The following is a 14657-nucleotide window of genomic DNA, read 5'->3' as shown; positions in this document are numbered from 1 at the left end:
ATAATATCAGCTACTTTGGAGGCTGAGTCTAGGAGATCCTCAAATTCAAAGCCAGTTAGACCTTAAAGTGGGTTCAAAGCCATCCTAGGCAACTTAGTGAGACCTTGTCTCAAAATGAAAACAGCAATGGGGATATAGATCAGTGGTAAAATACCTGCCTAACATGCATAGTACCCATAGTTCAATTTCTAGTACCATTGTGGGGGAAGGGGGGATGACTCTGGAGCACTGCCTGATCCCATCCATGTGTGGACACAGAGAGATGGTACCTTCCATGACCTAGGAAGCAAGGCCTTGATCTTAGACTTCTGACCCTCTAAAACTGTGAGCAGTAAGTTTTCAGTATTTCGTAAGCACCTTGGGTTAGCATCTTTTGTTTCATCAGCACAGACAGACTGAGGCAAGCAAGAAATAAGATAATTAAACCCCCAAATACCCTGCTCAGAATTCAGGATGTGGGGCTGTAGTCAGTAGAGCCTGTCAGTGTCTGTAGCCATGGTTGCCCGTGGAAACAGCAGCGAGAAGAAAGTTGACCTCTTTTCTGCTCTAGAAGTCCCCATGGTCAACAGGCCCTATTTCACATTCAGAACCATGGCACAAGTGAGCCAAGGCTCATCAGAACTCAGCGTATGATGCTGTATGTGACTAGTCCCCCATGAAGGTTCATGGAAGGGAGGAAAATGGGATCTGGATGCACATGGTCTTTCCTATATCGTAGGATCTGAGGGAACAGGAGACATCAGGGACTGTTCCAGGCTTTCCTTCCTGCAGCCCATGTAGATGGTGGCCCATTCACTGAGGATGGGTTTGGGTTACCTACAGGATTGCCAAGGTCTGTGTTACAACTGATGCTCAGAAATGTTGAAGCTTGGGAGGCGTCTGCAGAGATTAGAAAAACAAAACCACAGAGAATGAGAGAAAAGAGGGATAGGGAGGAAGCCCTAAGAACACAGCATTCTGGGGTCCTGCCGCGGACACAGTTCCAGCCAAGTGAGATGAGAAAGGAGCAAGAGGAGTCAAAGAAGCTAAACAAGGAGGTCTGAAGAGGTGGGAGCATTCAAGGTATGTTTCTTCAGCATTTTGTTAAGTGAAAGATGCTGACTGAAAAGTTTCCCTGTAATAGGACTCCATTGATAGGACTGACCGTAAAGGGCACACATTAACCGCTAGTCTCCAGAATTTGGGGGCTAGGGAAGTATTGATTACAAATATTCAGCACAAGGTACTTTGGGGATAGAGGAACTATTTTGTCTTGAAGTGTGATGGTGGATGCATTGTCAGGCTAATCCTGGACCATCAATTATTTCTTGGACCAGCGGGGAGTCATGGGAATAAAGACACAACTCACATCTATTTATGGAGAGAGAGTTTTTAGTGATCCCTCCTGAAATCCTGAGTTTACAACCTGAAAATTTACCCACGTTTATTCTCCAAACAGCTTTTATACTAAAACGTAAACTGAAGGGTAAATTTATTAGCATTTTGTTTCCTAGGTAGCCAGGCGAATGACTTTAGTCATTTCCACACCTTTTCTTATGTTTGCTCTGTCACGTCTTTCTTTGCCTGCTCTGTAACGTAGACTGAATCAGCATCTCTGTCCAGATGATCTCCCAGAATTACAAGGAAGGAGCAGGGCGACATTAGCGTATTCTGACCCTTTGTTTAGGATGGTGTCTGTTTGTCTCAAAAAGCTAGGTGACCACCTCCTTTGTGGCAGGTGCAAACTGGCCTGAAATTCTGGCCGCCATACAAAGTAGAAATATGGGCCTGTATGATACGGCCCTACAATGTGTGACCTCATGCATTTCTAAAACTCAGAACTACACACCACAAAAAATAGACTTTATCAAATAGAGAATGGAGAGATGGTTGTCTGGATGGCTGGCTGGATGATGAATGGATGATGGAGAGATGAATGGATAGATGGGTGGATGAAGAGATGGATGAGTGGGTGGGTGGGCAGGTAGATGAATGACGGATGGATGGGTGGATGGATGACAGGTGGATGGATGACAGGTGGATGGATGGGTGGATAGATGACAGGTGGATAGATGACAGGTGGATAGATGACAGGTGGATGGATGACAGGTGGATAGATGACAGGTGGATGGATGAGTAGATGGATGACAGGTGGATGGATGACAGGTAGATGGATGACAGGTGGATGGATGGGTGGATGGATGACAGGTGGATAGATGACAGGTGGATGGATGACAGGTGGATAGATGACAGGTGGATGGATGAGTAGATGGATGACAGGTGGATGGATGACAGGTAGATGGATGACAGGTGGATGGATGGGTGGATGGATGACAGGTGGATAGATGACAGGTGGATGGATGGGTAGATGGGTGACAGGTGGATGGATGGGTGGATAGATGACAGGTGGATAGATGACAGGTGGATGGATGACAGGTGGATGGATGAGTAGATGGATGACAGGTGGATGGATGACAGGTAGATGGATGACAGGTGGATGGATGGGTGGATGGATGACAGGTGGATAGATGACAGGTGGATGGATGGGTAGATGGGTGACAGGTGGATGGATGGGTGGATAGATGACAGGTGGATAGATGACAGGTGGATAGATGACAGGTAGATGGCTGGGTGGATGGATGACAGGTGGATGGATGACAGGTGGATAGATGACAGGTGGATGGATGGGTGGATGGATGACAGGTAGATGGATGACAGGTGGATGGATGAGTAGATGGATGACAGGTGGATGGATGACAGGTGGATGGATGACAGGTGGATGGATGGGTGGATAGATGACAGGTAGATGGATGGGTGGATAGATGACAGGTGGATAGATGACAGGTGGATGGATGACAGGTGGATGGATGGGTGGATAGATGACAGGTGGATAGATGACAGGTGGATGGATGACAGGTGGATGGATGGGTGGATGGATGACAGGTGGATAGATGACAGGTGGATAGATGACAGGTAGATGGATGGGTGGATAGATGACAGGTGGATAGATGACAGGTGGATGGATGACAGGTGGATGGATGGGTGGATAGATGACAGGTGGATAGATGACAGGTGGATGGATGGGTGGATGAAGAGATGGATGGGTGGATAGATGACAGGTGGATAGATGACAGGTGGATAGATGACAGGTGGATAGATGACAGGTGGATGGATGGGTGGATGAAGAGATGGATGGGTGGATAGATGACAGGTGGATAGATGACAGGTGGATGGATGACAGGTGGATGGATGACAGGTGGATGGATGACAGGTGGATGGATGGGTGGATGAAGAGATGGATGGGTGGATGGATGACAGGTGGATAGATGACAGGTGGATGGATGACAGGTGGATGGGTGGGTGGATAGATGACAGGTGGATAGATGACAGGTGGATGGATGGGTGGATGAAGAGATGGATGGGTGGATGGATGACAGGTGGGTAGGTGGATGGATGGGTGGATGAAGAGATGGATGAGTGGATGGATGGGCAGGTAGATGAATGACAGATGAGGGATAGGTTGATGGCACACACACACACACACACACACACACACACATCTTACTTAATTGCTTTCTGCCTTGTTTATCTTTTAAGATTTTTTTTTTTTTTGCTTTTTCGAGACAAGGTTTCTCTGTGGTTTTGGAGCCTGTCCTGGAACTAGCTCTTGTAGACCAGGATGGTCTCGAACTCACAGAGATCCACCTGCCTCTGTCTCCCGAGTGCTGGGATTAAAGGCGTGCGCCACCACCGCCAGGCTAAGATTTATTTTTTTTTTACATGTTTTGCCTACATGCATGTCTGCACATCATGTGTATGCCTGGTGCTTATGGGATTCCCCTGAAACTGTAGTTACAGATGGTTGAGTGCAATGTAGGGGCTGGGATCAAACCCAGCTCCTCTGGAAAAGCAGTCCATGCTCTTGACTACTGAGCTATCTCTCTAGCCCTCCACCTTGCTTTTTCGAGACATAGTCTCTTCCTGAAAGTCACCATGATAGCTAATCTAGCTGGCCTGCAAACCCCAGACATCTACCTCTCTCCATGCTGGGATCACAGTCATTCTCTGTCGTATCTCACCATTCACATGGGTGCTGGGAATTGGAACTCAGGTCCCCATGCTTGTCCAATAATACTTCCCCAGCGAGCCATCTCCCCAGCCTGAGAGCAGTCAGATCTGTCAAATGTTCTAAGGAGACTGAGGACTGCCCATGCTGGGCTTCCCCTGGATCCATGGAAACTTGACCCATGAGATGTCAGGCAAAATCCTCTTTCTAGGAGCTCAGTCTCTTGACATGGTCCTTTGAGACCCCAGGAAAACAGAGCCTGCCCCTCAGATAAGAGGCCTTGGCCCTAAGAAGATGCTCAGCTGAGGAAAGTCAGGTACTGAGCTTCATCTCAGCCTCTTCACCTTCCCCTGTTGTAGATGTATGGTTGCAGCTGACTCCTTTACACTTGAAGTGCCAGAAGAGGGACTGATGAGCTTCTTGGGTCTCTCTGGGAGGTTAAGGCTTTGAAAAGTTGGCAGTGTGAACTCAGGCCTTGACGTGGGTGCCCTTCTTTCTATGGATCCACTTCATGTCCTCCCTTCCCCCAAGTCAGTGGTGGCTTGCTCAGTCCTTTGGCCACTGCTCCAGAGGCCTTTCACCATCGCTCAGTGTAGAGTTTAAATGGGTGTGGTTCCCATGGACTCATGTGTTTGAATGCTTGGCCTACAGGGAGTGGCACTGTTAGGAGTGTGACCTTATTGGAGGAAGTGTGGTACTATGTGGGGGGAGGCAGACTTTGAGGTCTCATATGCTCAAGCTATGCCGAGTGTGGTAGACAGTTCACTTCCTGTTGCCTTCTGATTGGGATGTTGAACTCTCAGCTACCTCTCCAGCACCATGTCTGCCTGCACACTGCCATGCTTCCAGCCATGACAGTAATGGACTACACCTCTGCAACTGTAAGTAAGCCAATTAAATGGTTTCCTTTATAGGAGCTGACATGGTCATGGTGTCTCTGCACAGCAATAGAAACCCTAAGGCAGTCTCAACACCCTGCTTGGCATTTGGTGTGGAGTAAACACCCAGGGTACAAGTGTTAACTCCTGCTCTTTCAGGACAGGGGTATTCCCACATTAATAGACTTCTACTTTCTTAGTAGCTTTGGTGGTCTCTGAAAGTAGGGTCATCCTCCAAGATGCAGCTGCTGTACTCAAGGAGGCTCCAGATGCACAGAATGTTATTCACCAGTTCCCAGAGTATGGGTTCACAGAGTGGGGGCTCTGGAAATGCCCACATTCTTACATTCTAATGAGTAACACCCCCGGTGAAAGTATATATACAGAAGGACAATGCTGGCAGAAAAGCACCGTGCAGATTTCTGTGTCCACAACAATGCTAAAGTGTTCCTTGTGGACTTCAAGTGGCAGTTTGTAGGTGCTGAAGGAATTCTGGGTACTAATAGGCCCAGGGTCCATAGAGTCTGCCTTTCAGTGCTCACAAAGGTAGGGAGCAGGAAATGTCCTGGGTCTCTCATACATGTCAAAGCAGAATGCAAAACAGGTAGATACTGTGTATAAGGATGCCTGAGTACGTCCAGAATCAGGAGCGATAGACTAGTCTTTCAGGGGAGACTTCCTTTCATCATGCTTGCTCCCTAGCCCCCTCTTCCTGGGCTCTGGGGGACACTGGCATCATCCTACTTCCCTGAGCTTTGGAGCCTGCTGCAGGGCCTGCAGTCAAATCTCTCCTCCCCCCACACCTGCCACCAGGGATTTCTGCAGCTTAAAAGCTTAGGTGTGACCTCAAAAGTCATGTGTGTGCCCTGCTGATCCCTCCCTCCTCCCTGTAGTGGATCTGAGCATTGTGGGTGCAGTGAACCCTCTCAGACTTGCAAGCCTTACACACTTGAACACGATCTGGGTTCTCCTCATCCTGGCAAGCCTCGGGAAGGGAACCGGGGATGGCAGCGCTCCCGCAGGCAGGCTCTCCTGTGCTGTGTACAGTCTGTGACTTGCTCTGGTCGTCTATGTCCTAGCCCCTCCCACCCCCACACAAAGCCATTTATTGTTTCTCTTACTTTCACAAGCCAAGGCTGTGCATCACCTGCAGCCATGGAGACAGAATGTGCTGGGATGTGAAGTCATCAGGGGTACTACCTGTCTTATACAGAGTCTATTGGGATCATACACGCAAGGTAACAGCACCTGAGGTGCCATCAGCTTGCTAAGGTCACACAAGTCCTAGGAGACAGAAGTGTGTTCCAAGACCTCAACCCAGCTCCTCTGAAGACAAGGGACACCTGAACACAGGACATGTCTGCAGGTCAGAGTTGCTCTTGGTGACAGGGATTGACTAGTGCCACGCCAGTGTCTGAAGGGTTCAATCCTGCAGCAGGGAGTGGATTAGTCTCAGCCAGTAGCCAACTGGGAGGGGTGGCATGGCCCTCTGCCCACTGTGGCCTTTGCTGTCCAAGCCAAGGAGTGTCATACCTATTCACCAAGCCTTGTGTTTTCCACAGTAGATTGTCATTGAGGAAGCAGAGGGCCTTCGAGTTTAGGTGATGTAACCATGGTAGGTGGGTTGGTTTCTTTTCTGTTGCTGTGTCAAAACATCACGACTAAAGGTGACTTACAGGATAAGGGGGATGAGACCCCATCATGGCCCGGGACGCATGGCAGCAGGCCAGCATGGTGGCCTGGAAGCAGAGAGATTGCATCTCACCAACAAGCATGAAGCAGTGAGAGTGGAGGGGGCAGGGCTTAAATCCTCAAAGTCCATCTGGCATGATGTACTTCCTCCAGCAAAACTGCACCTCCCAAAGCTACCTAAACCAACCAACCAGGGACCCCGGGTTCAAAGGCCACCGCCAATGGGGGACATTCCTTATTCAAAGCACTGAAGTAGATGACCCTGAGTCCCTAAATCCAGAATCTGAGTTCTCTCACCCAGTTCCTTCTCTGTCTACGGCTAGTACATGCATAGCTCAGCACGTATATCCCAGTGTGTGAAAAGCTTCGGGTGGGCATGAGAATAGGGGGGCCATAGCAGCTGAGAGCTCTACAGGTCACCTACTGATACGCTGCCAAAATTAAGGCTTTGGTTGACAGTCACTGTATCCTGCAGCCTTCCAGCACGCACTTAGGGGGCAGGGAAGGCAGCATGACAAAGCTATTTATGTAACCCACAGCCCTATCGTGGCTGGAGGCCAGATCGCATGTCCTCCACCTCAGAAAAACAGAGGTTTACTCTCATTCTCAAGATGCCCCCAGGAGTGTGCGAATCGGCAGCTTTCCTCACACTGGCTTGAGAATCAGGAAATGTCTTGAAAGCTCTCTGCAGAACCATCATCTAAGGTCTGTGCTGCGAAGCCCCAGAGGTTTCCACTTCCAGAAACAGGCTCCCGGCCACAGGGATGCAGAGTCTCTTCCTCCCCTATTCCCCATCTCCAAGCAGCAGAGGCAGGCCCTTGAAATGGTAGCTGCAATTCTTTAATAAGAAGTTTGATTAGAAAATAAAAATATAAAGAAGGGAATGAAGATATTTTTCTTTAAGTACTTCTTGCCTCAGAGTGAAAGGGCAGGCTGTCTGGTGCCTGGGTAGCTGCCAGATGCCACTTCTTGTCAAGTGAATCTGATGTTAAAAAGGGAGATTTTATAACGTTCGTTATAAGCTTACGAGCTTAGGACCACGTATTTACAGAGCAGCATTTCTGTCTGGGACATCTATTGCGTGTCTGCTGTAGACCAGCTCTCCTTCCAGATACCCGAGGGCTGGCAACTGCGCGAGCCTCCGAGTAGCATGAGATAATACAAAGCTAGAAGGGACTGTTCCTCTGTTGGTTTTGGGCATTCTGCGGCAGATGGGGTGTCACTGGGCATATTGTGTCAGTGTCTGCAGAGCTCCTAAAGCCTCCTATTTCTCATTCCACCAGCAGTGTGTCTGTCTTTGGAATTGCAGCTGTCCCAGTATGTGTGACGTGCATTATACCGTCTTTCAAAACACAAGGCAGAGCTCAGTCCCAATCATCTCTCAAGTACCAGGATGTCTGTGGCTAATCCAGCAACCAAAATTCTTCTAAAAGCTCCAGTCTGCCCCACACTGAGGTCTAGCTGGCCAGTCAGCCTGAAGCCGGGGGCCCCTGAGCTCCTTGGTGGACCGTGGGTCTCCAGTGAGTTTGCGGAAGGTGCACTACCACCTAACATCCTGCTGTCTCTTCTCTTCCAGCGATCCACGAGTTCCCCACAGACCTGTTCTCCAACAGAGAGCGGCAACACGGCGCTGTCCTACTACACATCCTCGGTGTAGGTATCCTCAAGGGCCAGGAGCCACTAACGTTCTGACGCAGGAGCTGCATCTGTATAGTATATAATGACCATAGAGCAGTGGTTCTCAACCTTCCTAAGGCCGTGAGATTTTAATACAGTTCCCCATGTTGTGGTGGCCCCCAAATCATAATATTATTTTGTTGCCACTTCATAATTGTAATCTTGCTACTGTTGGGAATCGTAATGTAAAGATCTGATTATGCAACCCCCAAGAGGGTCACTCCCCACAGGTTAAGACCTACTGCCATGGAATGTCTGAGTTCTTATTTACTCCTTGCAACAACTTGAGATGAGAATAGACATTAGACTATCTTGCCCCAAAAGACTCTTTTCCTAAGTGTCAGGTGACTGTGTCCAGTGTCACCTAGTATGTCCACTCCCAGCACAAGCACGTGGTTCTTTTCCTGTGCCTCACTTTCTAGTTTCATAAAACAGGAGTGATGGCCCTGCATCAGACTAGATGTCAACCACATCGGGCATGGTGCGGTATGGGTCCTCTGTAAGTGCTTGCTGCCATGGTTCCTGTGTTTGCTTTCCAATCTCCTCGTCACATTTCTTGTCCCCCCTTTACATTTAAAAGAGATCCAGCCCATTCAGGGTGGCTGGCCACCGACCCCTCCTCTCCGTGGTCAGACAAACTCTGATGGCAAACAATAGTGCAATAGCAACTTAAGTAGGAATGAGGAAGTCAAACCCAAAGTGTAGATTGCTGTTCTTGGACAGAACAGACCAAGTCAGATATCAGCTCCCTGCCTATTTTTGCAAAGACTTGTTCGCTTGTTTGTGTATGTGTTCATTTATTTGAGATACCATCACCTATATCCAGGGTAGCCTCAAACCTCAGGGTAGCTGAGGATGACCAGAAACTCCTGATCCACTCCCCCAACCCACCCACCCTCCCATATGCATCTCCCAAGTGCTGGAGATGTGCCACCTTGTCCAATTTACGTGGTACTGAGGTAAACCTCTGACCTTGTGTATGCTAGGCAAGCAATCTACTAAATGAACTACAGCCCCAGCCCCTATTAGGTAAAGTTTTTCTTAGAAGACAGCCACTCCGCTCATTGCTGTGCTCTCTGTGGCGGTCCCAAACTCACAGAGATCCACCTGCCTCTTGCTCCCAAGTGCTGGGATTACAGGTGTGTGCCACCTCTGCCAGGCTTCTGTGGGTGCTTTTGAGCTCCAGTGGCAGGACTGAAAAGCTGCATCAGGGTACATGGTCTCTAGAGCCTAAAATGCTTTCTGGCCCTCGTGGAAACCAACAGAAGACTCTGCTGAATGGTTGCCAGCAAGTGAGGCTGGTCATGGTCAGCTTCTTTTTGCTTCAAATCAGCCCCAGCAAATTTCCTCCTGCTCAGCAATTGGGCTGCCCAGTACTGTCTGCTTATAAATTTAAACTTGGAACCACTAGCTTTTTTCTAGAGGTAATTTAATTCTCTGGTGGAGAACAAGGGCCAGAAGATGACGAAGGAGTTGTGACTGGCATGATAAACCACTAATGAAAGCAGTGGCTAGAATGGGGATTGTGGGCAGATTTTAAACTGTGAGCCTGCGTATTATTTCTAGGATGGGGCTATTATCTTTCTACACCCTGGCATTCACATTCTATCCCCTTTTACTAGGAGATGTAAGTTTGGCAAGTTTTCCCCATAGTTCTGTGACTCTGCCCTATAAACAAAACCTTTATGGTTGAACCTGAGAATCAGTACCTCAGGCATTTGGCAAGAACCCTTCAAAGTAGTAATTACCAAGCTAAGACTGGAGGACGGAGCGCAGACCATTATTTGATTTTTATGAATAAAGTTTTATTAGAACACGTGCACACCCATTCCAGGGCTGCTTTGGTTTTATAAGTGCAAAAATAGTAGTATATAGCAGAGACTAGTTGACCTACAGAGGCTAAAATATGACTCCCTCCCTCCCCCGCTGCGTGTGTGTGTGTGTGTGTGTGTGTGTGTGTGTGTGTGTGTGAGTGTCTGTGTGAGTGAGTTAGTGGGTCTCTCCCTCTCCCTCCCTTTCTCCCCTTTACATTCAAATGAGACCCAGCTCTCTCTCTTTAGGGGCATGTATGTGTTTATGTCTACATGTATACATGTGCACACATATGCTTATGGAGGCCAGAGTTCCAGATCTGGTGTTTTGCTCAATTGGGTTTCAACCTGTTTTTTGAAATGGCTTCTCTCAACAAACCTGGGCTTAACAATTCAGTTAGACTGGTTGTTCAGCAGCCTCTGAGAATTCTCCTGTTTCCACATCTCCAGAGCTGGGGTTCCAGGCATGTCCCACCACACCCATTTTTTACAGAGGTGCTGTGGATCTAGGCTCAGGTCCTTGTGTTTAACCAGCAGGTACTTTATCAACGGAGCCATCTTCCTAGTTCCTCTCTTCTATTTTTGAAATATGACTCACTATGTAGCCCAGGCTGGCCTAGAACTTGCTATCTTCCTACCTTAGCTTCCTGAAGGCTGACACTGTACGCATGCGCTATCCTTCCCAGCTCCGGATCTGGATCTCTTACTCTGTGACAGCAGTGGGAGGAAGCACAGGCCCGTGTGGCCTGGATTTATGACTGCCTGCTATTCAGCACTCTGTTTCCCCATGCTAAGCCTCAGATCCCTTGTCTATCAGGGAAGATATGGAGATTCTTGGTTGCTGGGGCTCTCCATCTGTGCTTCTGCCCGCAGCCGTCACTGAAACCAGCTTTCCCTTTGCAGGCTCTCTACATGTTCTATGCCCTGGCCATTGTGTGTGATGACTTCTTTGTCCCGTCCCTCGAGAAGATCTGTGAGGTACGTGGAAAGGACCTGGGACCCTCCACAAAGCCCTAGGTGACTAGGGGCACCTGTCATGTACCTGACAAGGCCAGGAAGGCTGGGCTAGGACAGAAAGCACGACCATCCGACAGCCACCGAGTCAGTGTCAGTGATGACATCCTGTCCTAAAACTCAGCAGAAGCCATGGGCTCTGTGAAGTCACCCTCCAGCCATTATACCCTAGGAGCAATGGTTCTCAGCCCTCCTAATGTTCTGATGCTTTAGTACATCTCCTCATGTTGCGGTGACCCCCAACCTTAAAATTCTTTTTGCTGCCGCTCATGACTATAATTCTGCTGCTATTATGAATCATAATGTAAATATCTGATATGGGACCCCAGAGGGGTTGCCACCCACAGGTTGAGAACCTCCGTTCTAGAAGCCATAAGGTCTGAGTCAAATCTGGCTCGCCAGGGAACAGGCAAGCCTGGAACTGGCTGCATTGGCACATTTCCTGCAAACCATAGATGGCAGTCCCAGAGAGGACCTGGGTTGCCTAAGTGCTCCCCTGGGCGAACACTAAGCCATGGTGACAGGCGTCCTCTCTGACCCATTTACATCGCGTTCTCCCTCCAGCTATGTTGCTCATTCATTTTCCCTTCCCATACACAAGACCCCGGGCTCCCTCTCTGCCTTTTTTGTAAGCTTCTAATCTAGTAGAGAAAAAACCTTTTGTTCTCAGTGCTTACTATGTGCAGCCCCTTGGGGATTGGCCACCCCTCACCTTATGAAGTCTCCCAGCTCTTTGCAGCCATATTGTCAGGGTGGGGACAGATGGCTCTTAGGGACAGATGCCTTCCTTCAGCTCAGCTTGTTTCTGGGGAGCACCAGGGGAGCAGTGTGTCACCACACAGTAAGGAATGGCTGCTTTAGAACCTGGGTCCCCCAAATTGTGAGCTTGAAGAAGTGCTCCGGGTTTCCCCTTCCCTGATTTCCCCCACATGGAGCATGGGCGATTAGTGCAGAGGGTTTTTATCTCAGAACCCTAAGGATAGAGAGGTTGGGGGACAGTGGTCCCTACACGGGTTCTGTGTCTGAACCATCTAGGAACCATGTAGCCATGGCCCCTAACTTAATGTGAGTCAGATCTTTTTCTCTGACAAGATAGCTGACATCATAATTTAAGGAAGAACACACTTGCTTAACTCATGATGACAGGGGTTTAAGTACACGCTGGCTAGCTACATTGTTTCTACGCTGTGATGGGACAGACGCCATGGGAGGGGGGATGTTGATGGAACAAAGCTGCTCCCCTCATGGTGGCCAGAAACAAGAGACAAAGAGAGACAGATGTTGAAGACAAATCACCACCCCAGGAACACACTCCTAGTGACCCACTTTTTCTATATGTTTCACCTCCAAAAGTTTCCAGTGCCTTCAGATAATAGCATCAAAACTTTGACTCCATCGGTGGCTTAATCCAGATCCACTGATGAAGTCAGGGCCCAAGGGATCCAGCCACTTCTCAAAGCCCAGCTCTGAACATTGTTGCACTGGGAACCAAGTCTTTAAGCCAGGAGTCTTTTGGGAAATACCTTGTATCAGACTAATGTATACTGAGTACAGATCCACACCCCTCCTAGAAGATAGCGTTGGAAAACCATAACAGTGGGTTGGAGCCTTTTTGCTCTGTGGGGTTGAGAGAAATCCAAAGAAATAGGCTAGGGCCACAAACTTTGAGGGCACCAGGTGCTGCTAGGGTTGCCTGTGGCCATAAGGACCATAAGGTGCTGGTCTTAGTCCTCCTTTAAGAGCCTTTGATAGCAAGGAGCTAGAGGCAGGGAATGTCACTGCTGGGCAGAGGCCTAGGAAGGCTTCTTAACGGAGGTGATGTTTGTCCAGGCTGGGGAGGTAGGGAGTATTTCAGCAAGCAAAGGGGAAAGGGACTGAAGGGACAGCAGGCAGTATGGCCTCAATCCTGCGGGAAGTGGCTTGCAGATGCTCAGTGGGGCGCCTGCTTCTTCTGCAAACTTTTCCCATTGCCGGCATTGAAGTAGGTGGATGTTGGGGAGCAGTGCGATGTCCCTAGTCTGTGTTGAGCCCAGAGCTCTGATCCTTCTGTAGCTAGCTGATCAGTGGGACTGACCCCAACCTTCCCGCAGGGCTCAAGAGCCCAGACCACCTAGGGCTACCTAGGGGTCCCCCATCTTCCATTTTGGATCAGAAGTTGGGCCTCCATGGCTGAAACATGGCCTTGCTGTGCAAAAAGCTCCTATCCTTGTCCTGGGGACAGACCCTCTGGATGTCTGAGACTCTGTCTGGGTGCTAGGTTTGCCACAGAGAAACATCCAGAATATAGGAACCAGGCATGTATTGGGGTTCAGATCCCACAGCCTCAGGACAGTTTCCAGACCCTCACTCTGTACCACTGCATACTTCACCTTGTCCTGACCTCTAGGGACCCACAGGTGGCAAACGCTAGCTCTACCTTCATGGTCCAGAGGAGAGGGTGAGCGTGTGTACTGCAAACCCTCATCACAGAATCTGTTTCAACAAGGATAAAACAGATGGGGTCTGAGAGGGTGTGGCTGGCCCTGGAGATGCGGGCAGACTTTCTCAAGAGTTGTGGACAGCAATCCAGGAGTGTAGAGAAGGAAGAGAAAACAGATGGGTCAGGTTGGAAAGGGAAGTTGAAGTCTGGCAGAGGGCATAGGGTGTGTGCTTTGGGAGGAGAGGCTATGGCTGCGGAGCTGGGCTCAGACCAGCACGATGCCACTGAGAGCTTCCTGCTGCCAGCCAGTGCAGCGACTGTGTCTACCTCACCCTTGCCACACCCCAGTTGCCTGTGTCTGCTCTGTTTCAGAAACTTCATCTGAGTGAAGATGTGGCCGGTGCCACCTTCATGGCTGCTGGAAGCTCGACACCAGAGCTGTTTGCTTCTGTCATTGGTAAGGACACTAGGCAGCTAGGACACAGTGCAGAGAGAGCCAGCTCTGAGACTCAGTTTCCCCCACCTGTAAACCTAAGGCATCAGAGGGGAAGGGAGTAGACAAGTGATTTCTTAGAGTATGGGGTTCTAATAGGTACTGGGCCTCTTATGAGATGAAAATGTTCTAAAATTAGATGATGACCTTCGTTGTAAAATTTTGTGGATCTGCCAAACGGCTGGACTGCATCGCTAGTGATGATAATTATGTCTCAATAAAGCTATTTAAAAACATGGGCTTTGGTCATTGAGAAATGAGGACTACTGAGAAGTCAAGAACAATGGCAATGGGTTTTTGATCCTACTGCACGTACTGGCTTTGTGGGAGCCTAGGCAGTTTGGATGCTCAACTTACTAGACCTGGATGGAGGTGGGGGTTCCTTGGACTTCCCACAGGGCAGAGAACCCTGATTGCTCTTCGCTCTGAGGAGGAAGGGGGACTTGATTGGAGGAGGGGGAGGGAAATGGGAGGCGGTGGCAGGGAAGAGACAGAAATCTTTAATAAATAAATAAATTTAAAAAAAAAAGTTCCTGGCATACAAACCTGAAGGCTTGAATTCGATCCCCTAAACCCAAAGAGAGAGCCCACTACTGAAAACTTTCCTCTGACTGCCACACATGTATCA

General features: G+C 49.1%; 1 protein-coding gene and 1 long non-coding RNA gene across 3 annotated transcripts in view; one reads left to right on the top strand and one right to left on the bottom strand.

The window, feature by feature from the left end:
- The window catches only part of Slc24a4 (solute carrier family 24 member 4), a 143312-nt gene that overhangs the window by 79793 nt on the left and 48862 nt on the right, over window positions 1-14657 (top strand). For both annotated transcript variants that reach the window (XM_075948727.1, XM_075948726.1), the window contains exons 3-5: window positions 8192-8268; window positions 11007-11081; window positions 13909-13993. In XM_075948727.1, coding sequence (XP_075804842.1) covers window positions 8192-8268; window positions 11007-11081; window positions 13909-13993 — 237 coding nt within the window. The remainder of the gene's footprint in view (window positions 1-8191; window positions 8269-11006; window positions 11082-13908; window positions 13994-14657) is intronic.
- LOC142835291 (uncharacterized) overlaps window positions 1-14657 on the bottom strand; it is a 50796-nt gene that overhangs the window by 11162 nt on the left and 24977 nt on the right. The gene's annotated exons all lie outside the window — the stretch shown is intronic.

The sequence above is a fragment of the Microtus pennsylvanicus genome, chromosome 14, assembly GCF_037038515.1.
Source record: "Microtus pennsylvanicus isolate mMicPen1 chromosome 14, mMicPen1.hap1, whole genome shotgun sequence".
Classification (NCBI taxonomy): Eukaryota; Metazoa; Chordata; class Mammalia; order Rodentia; family Cricetidae; genus Microtus; species Microtus pennsylvanicus.
Note: the sequence above shows the minus strand (reverse complement) of the source record. Positions and strands in the feature narration are given on the sequence as shown.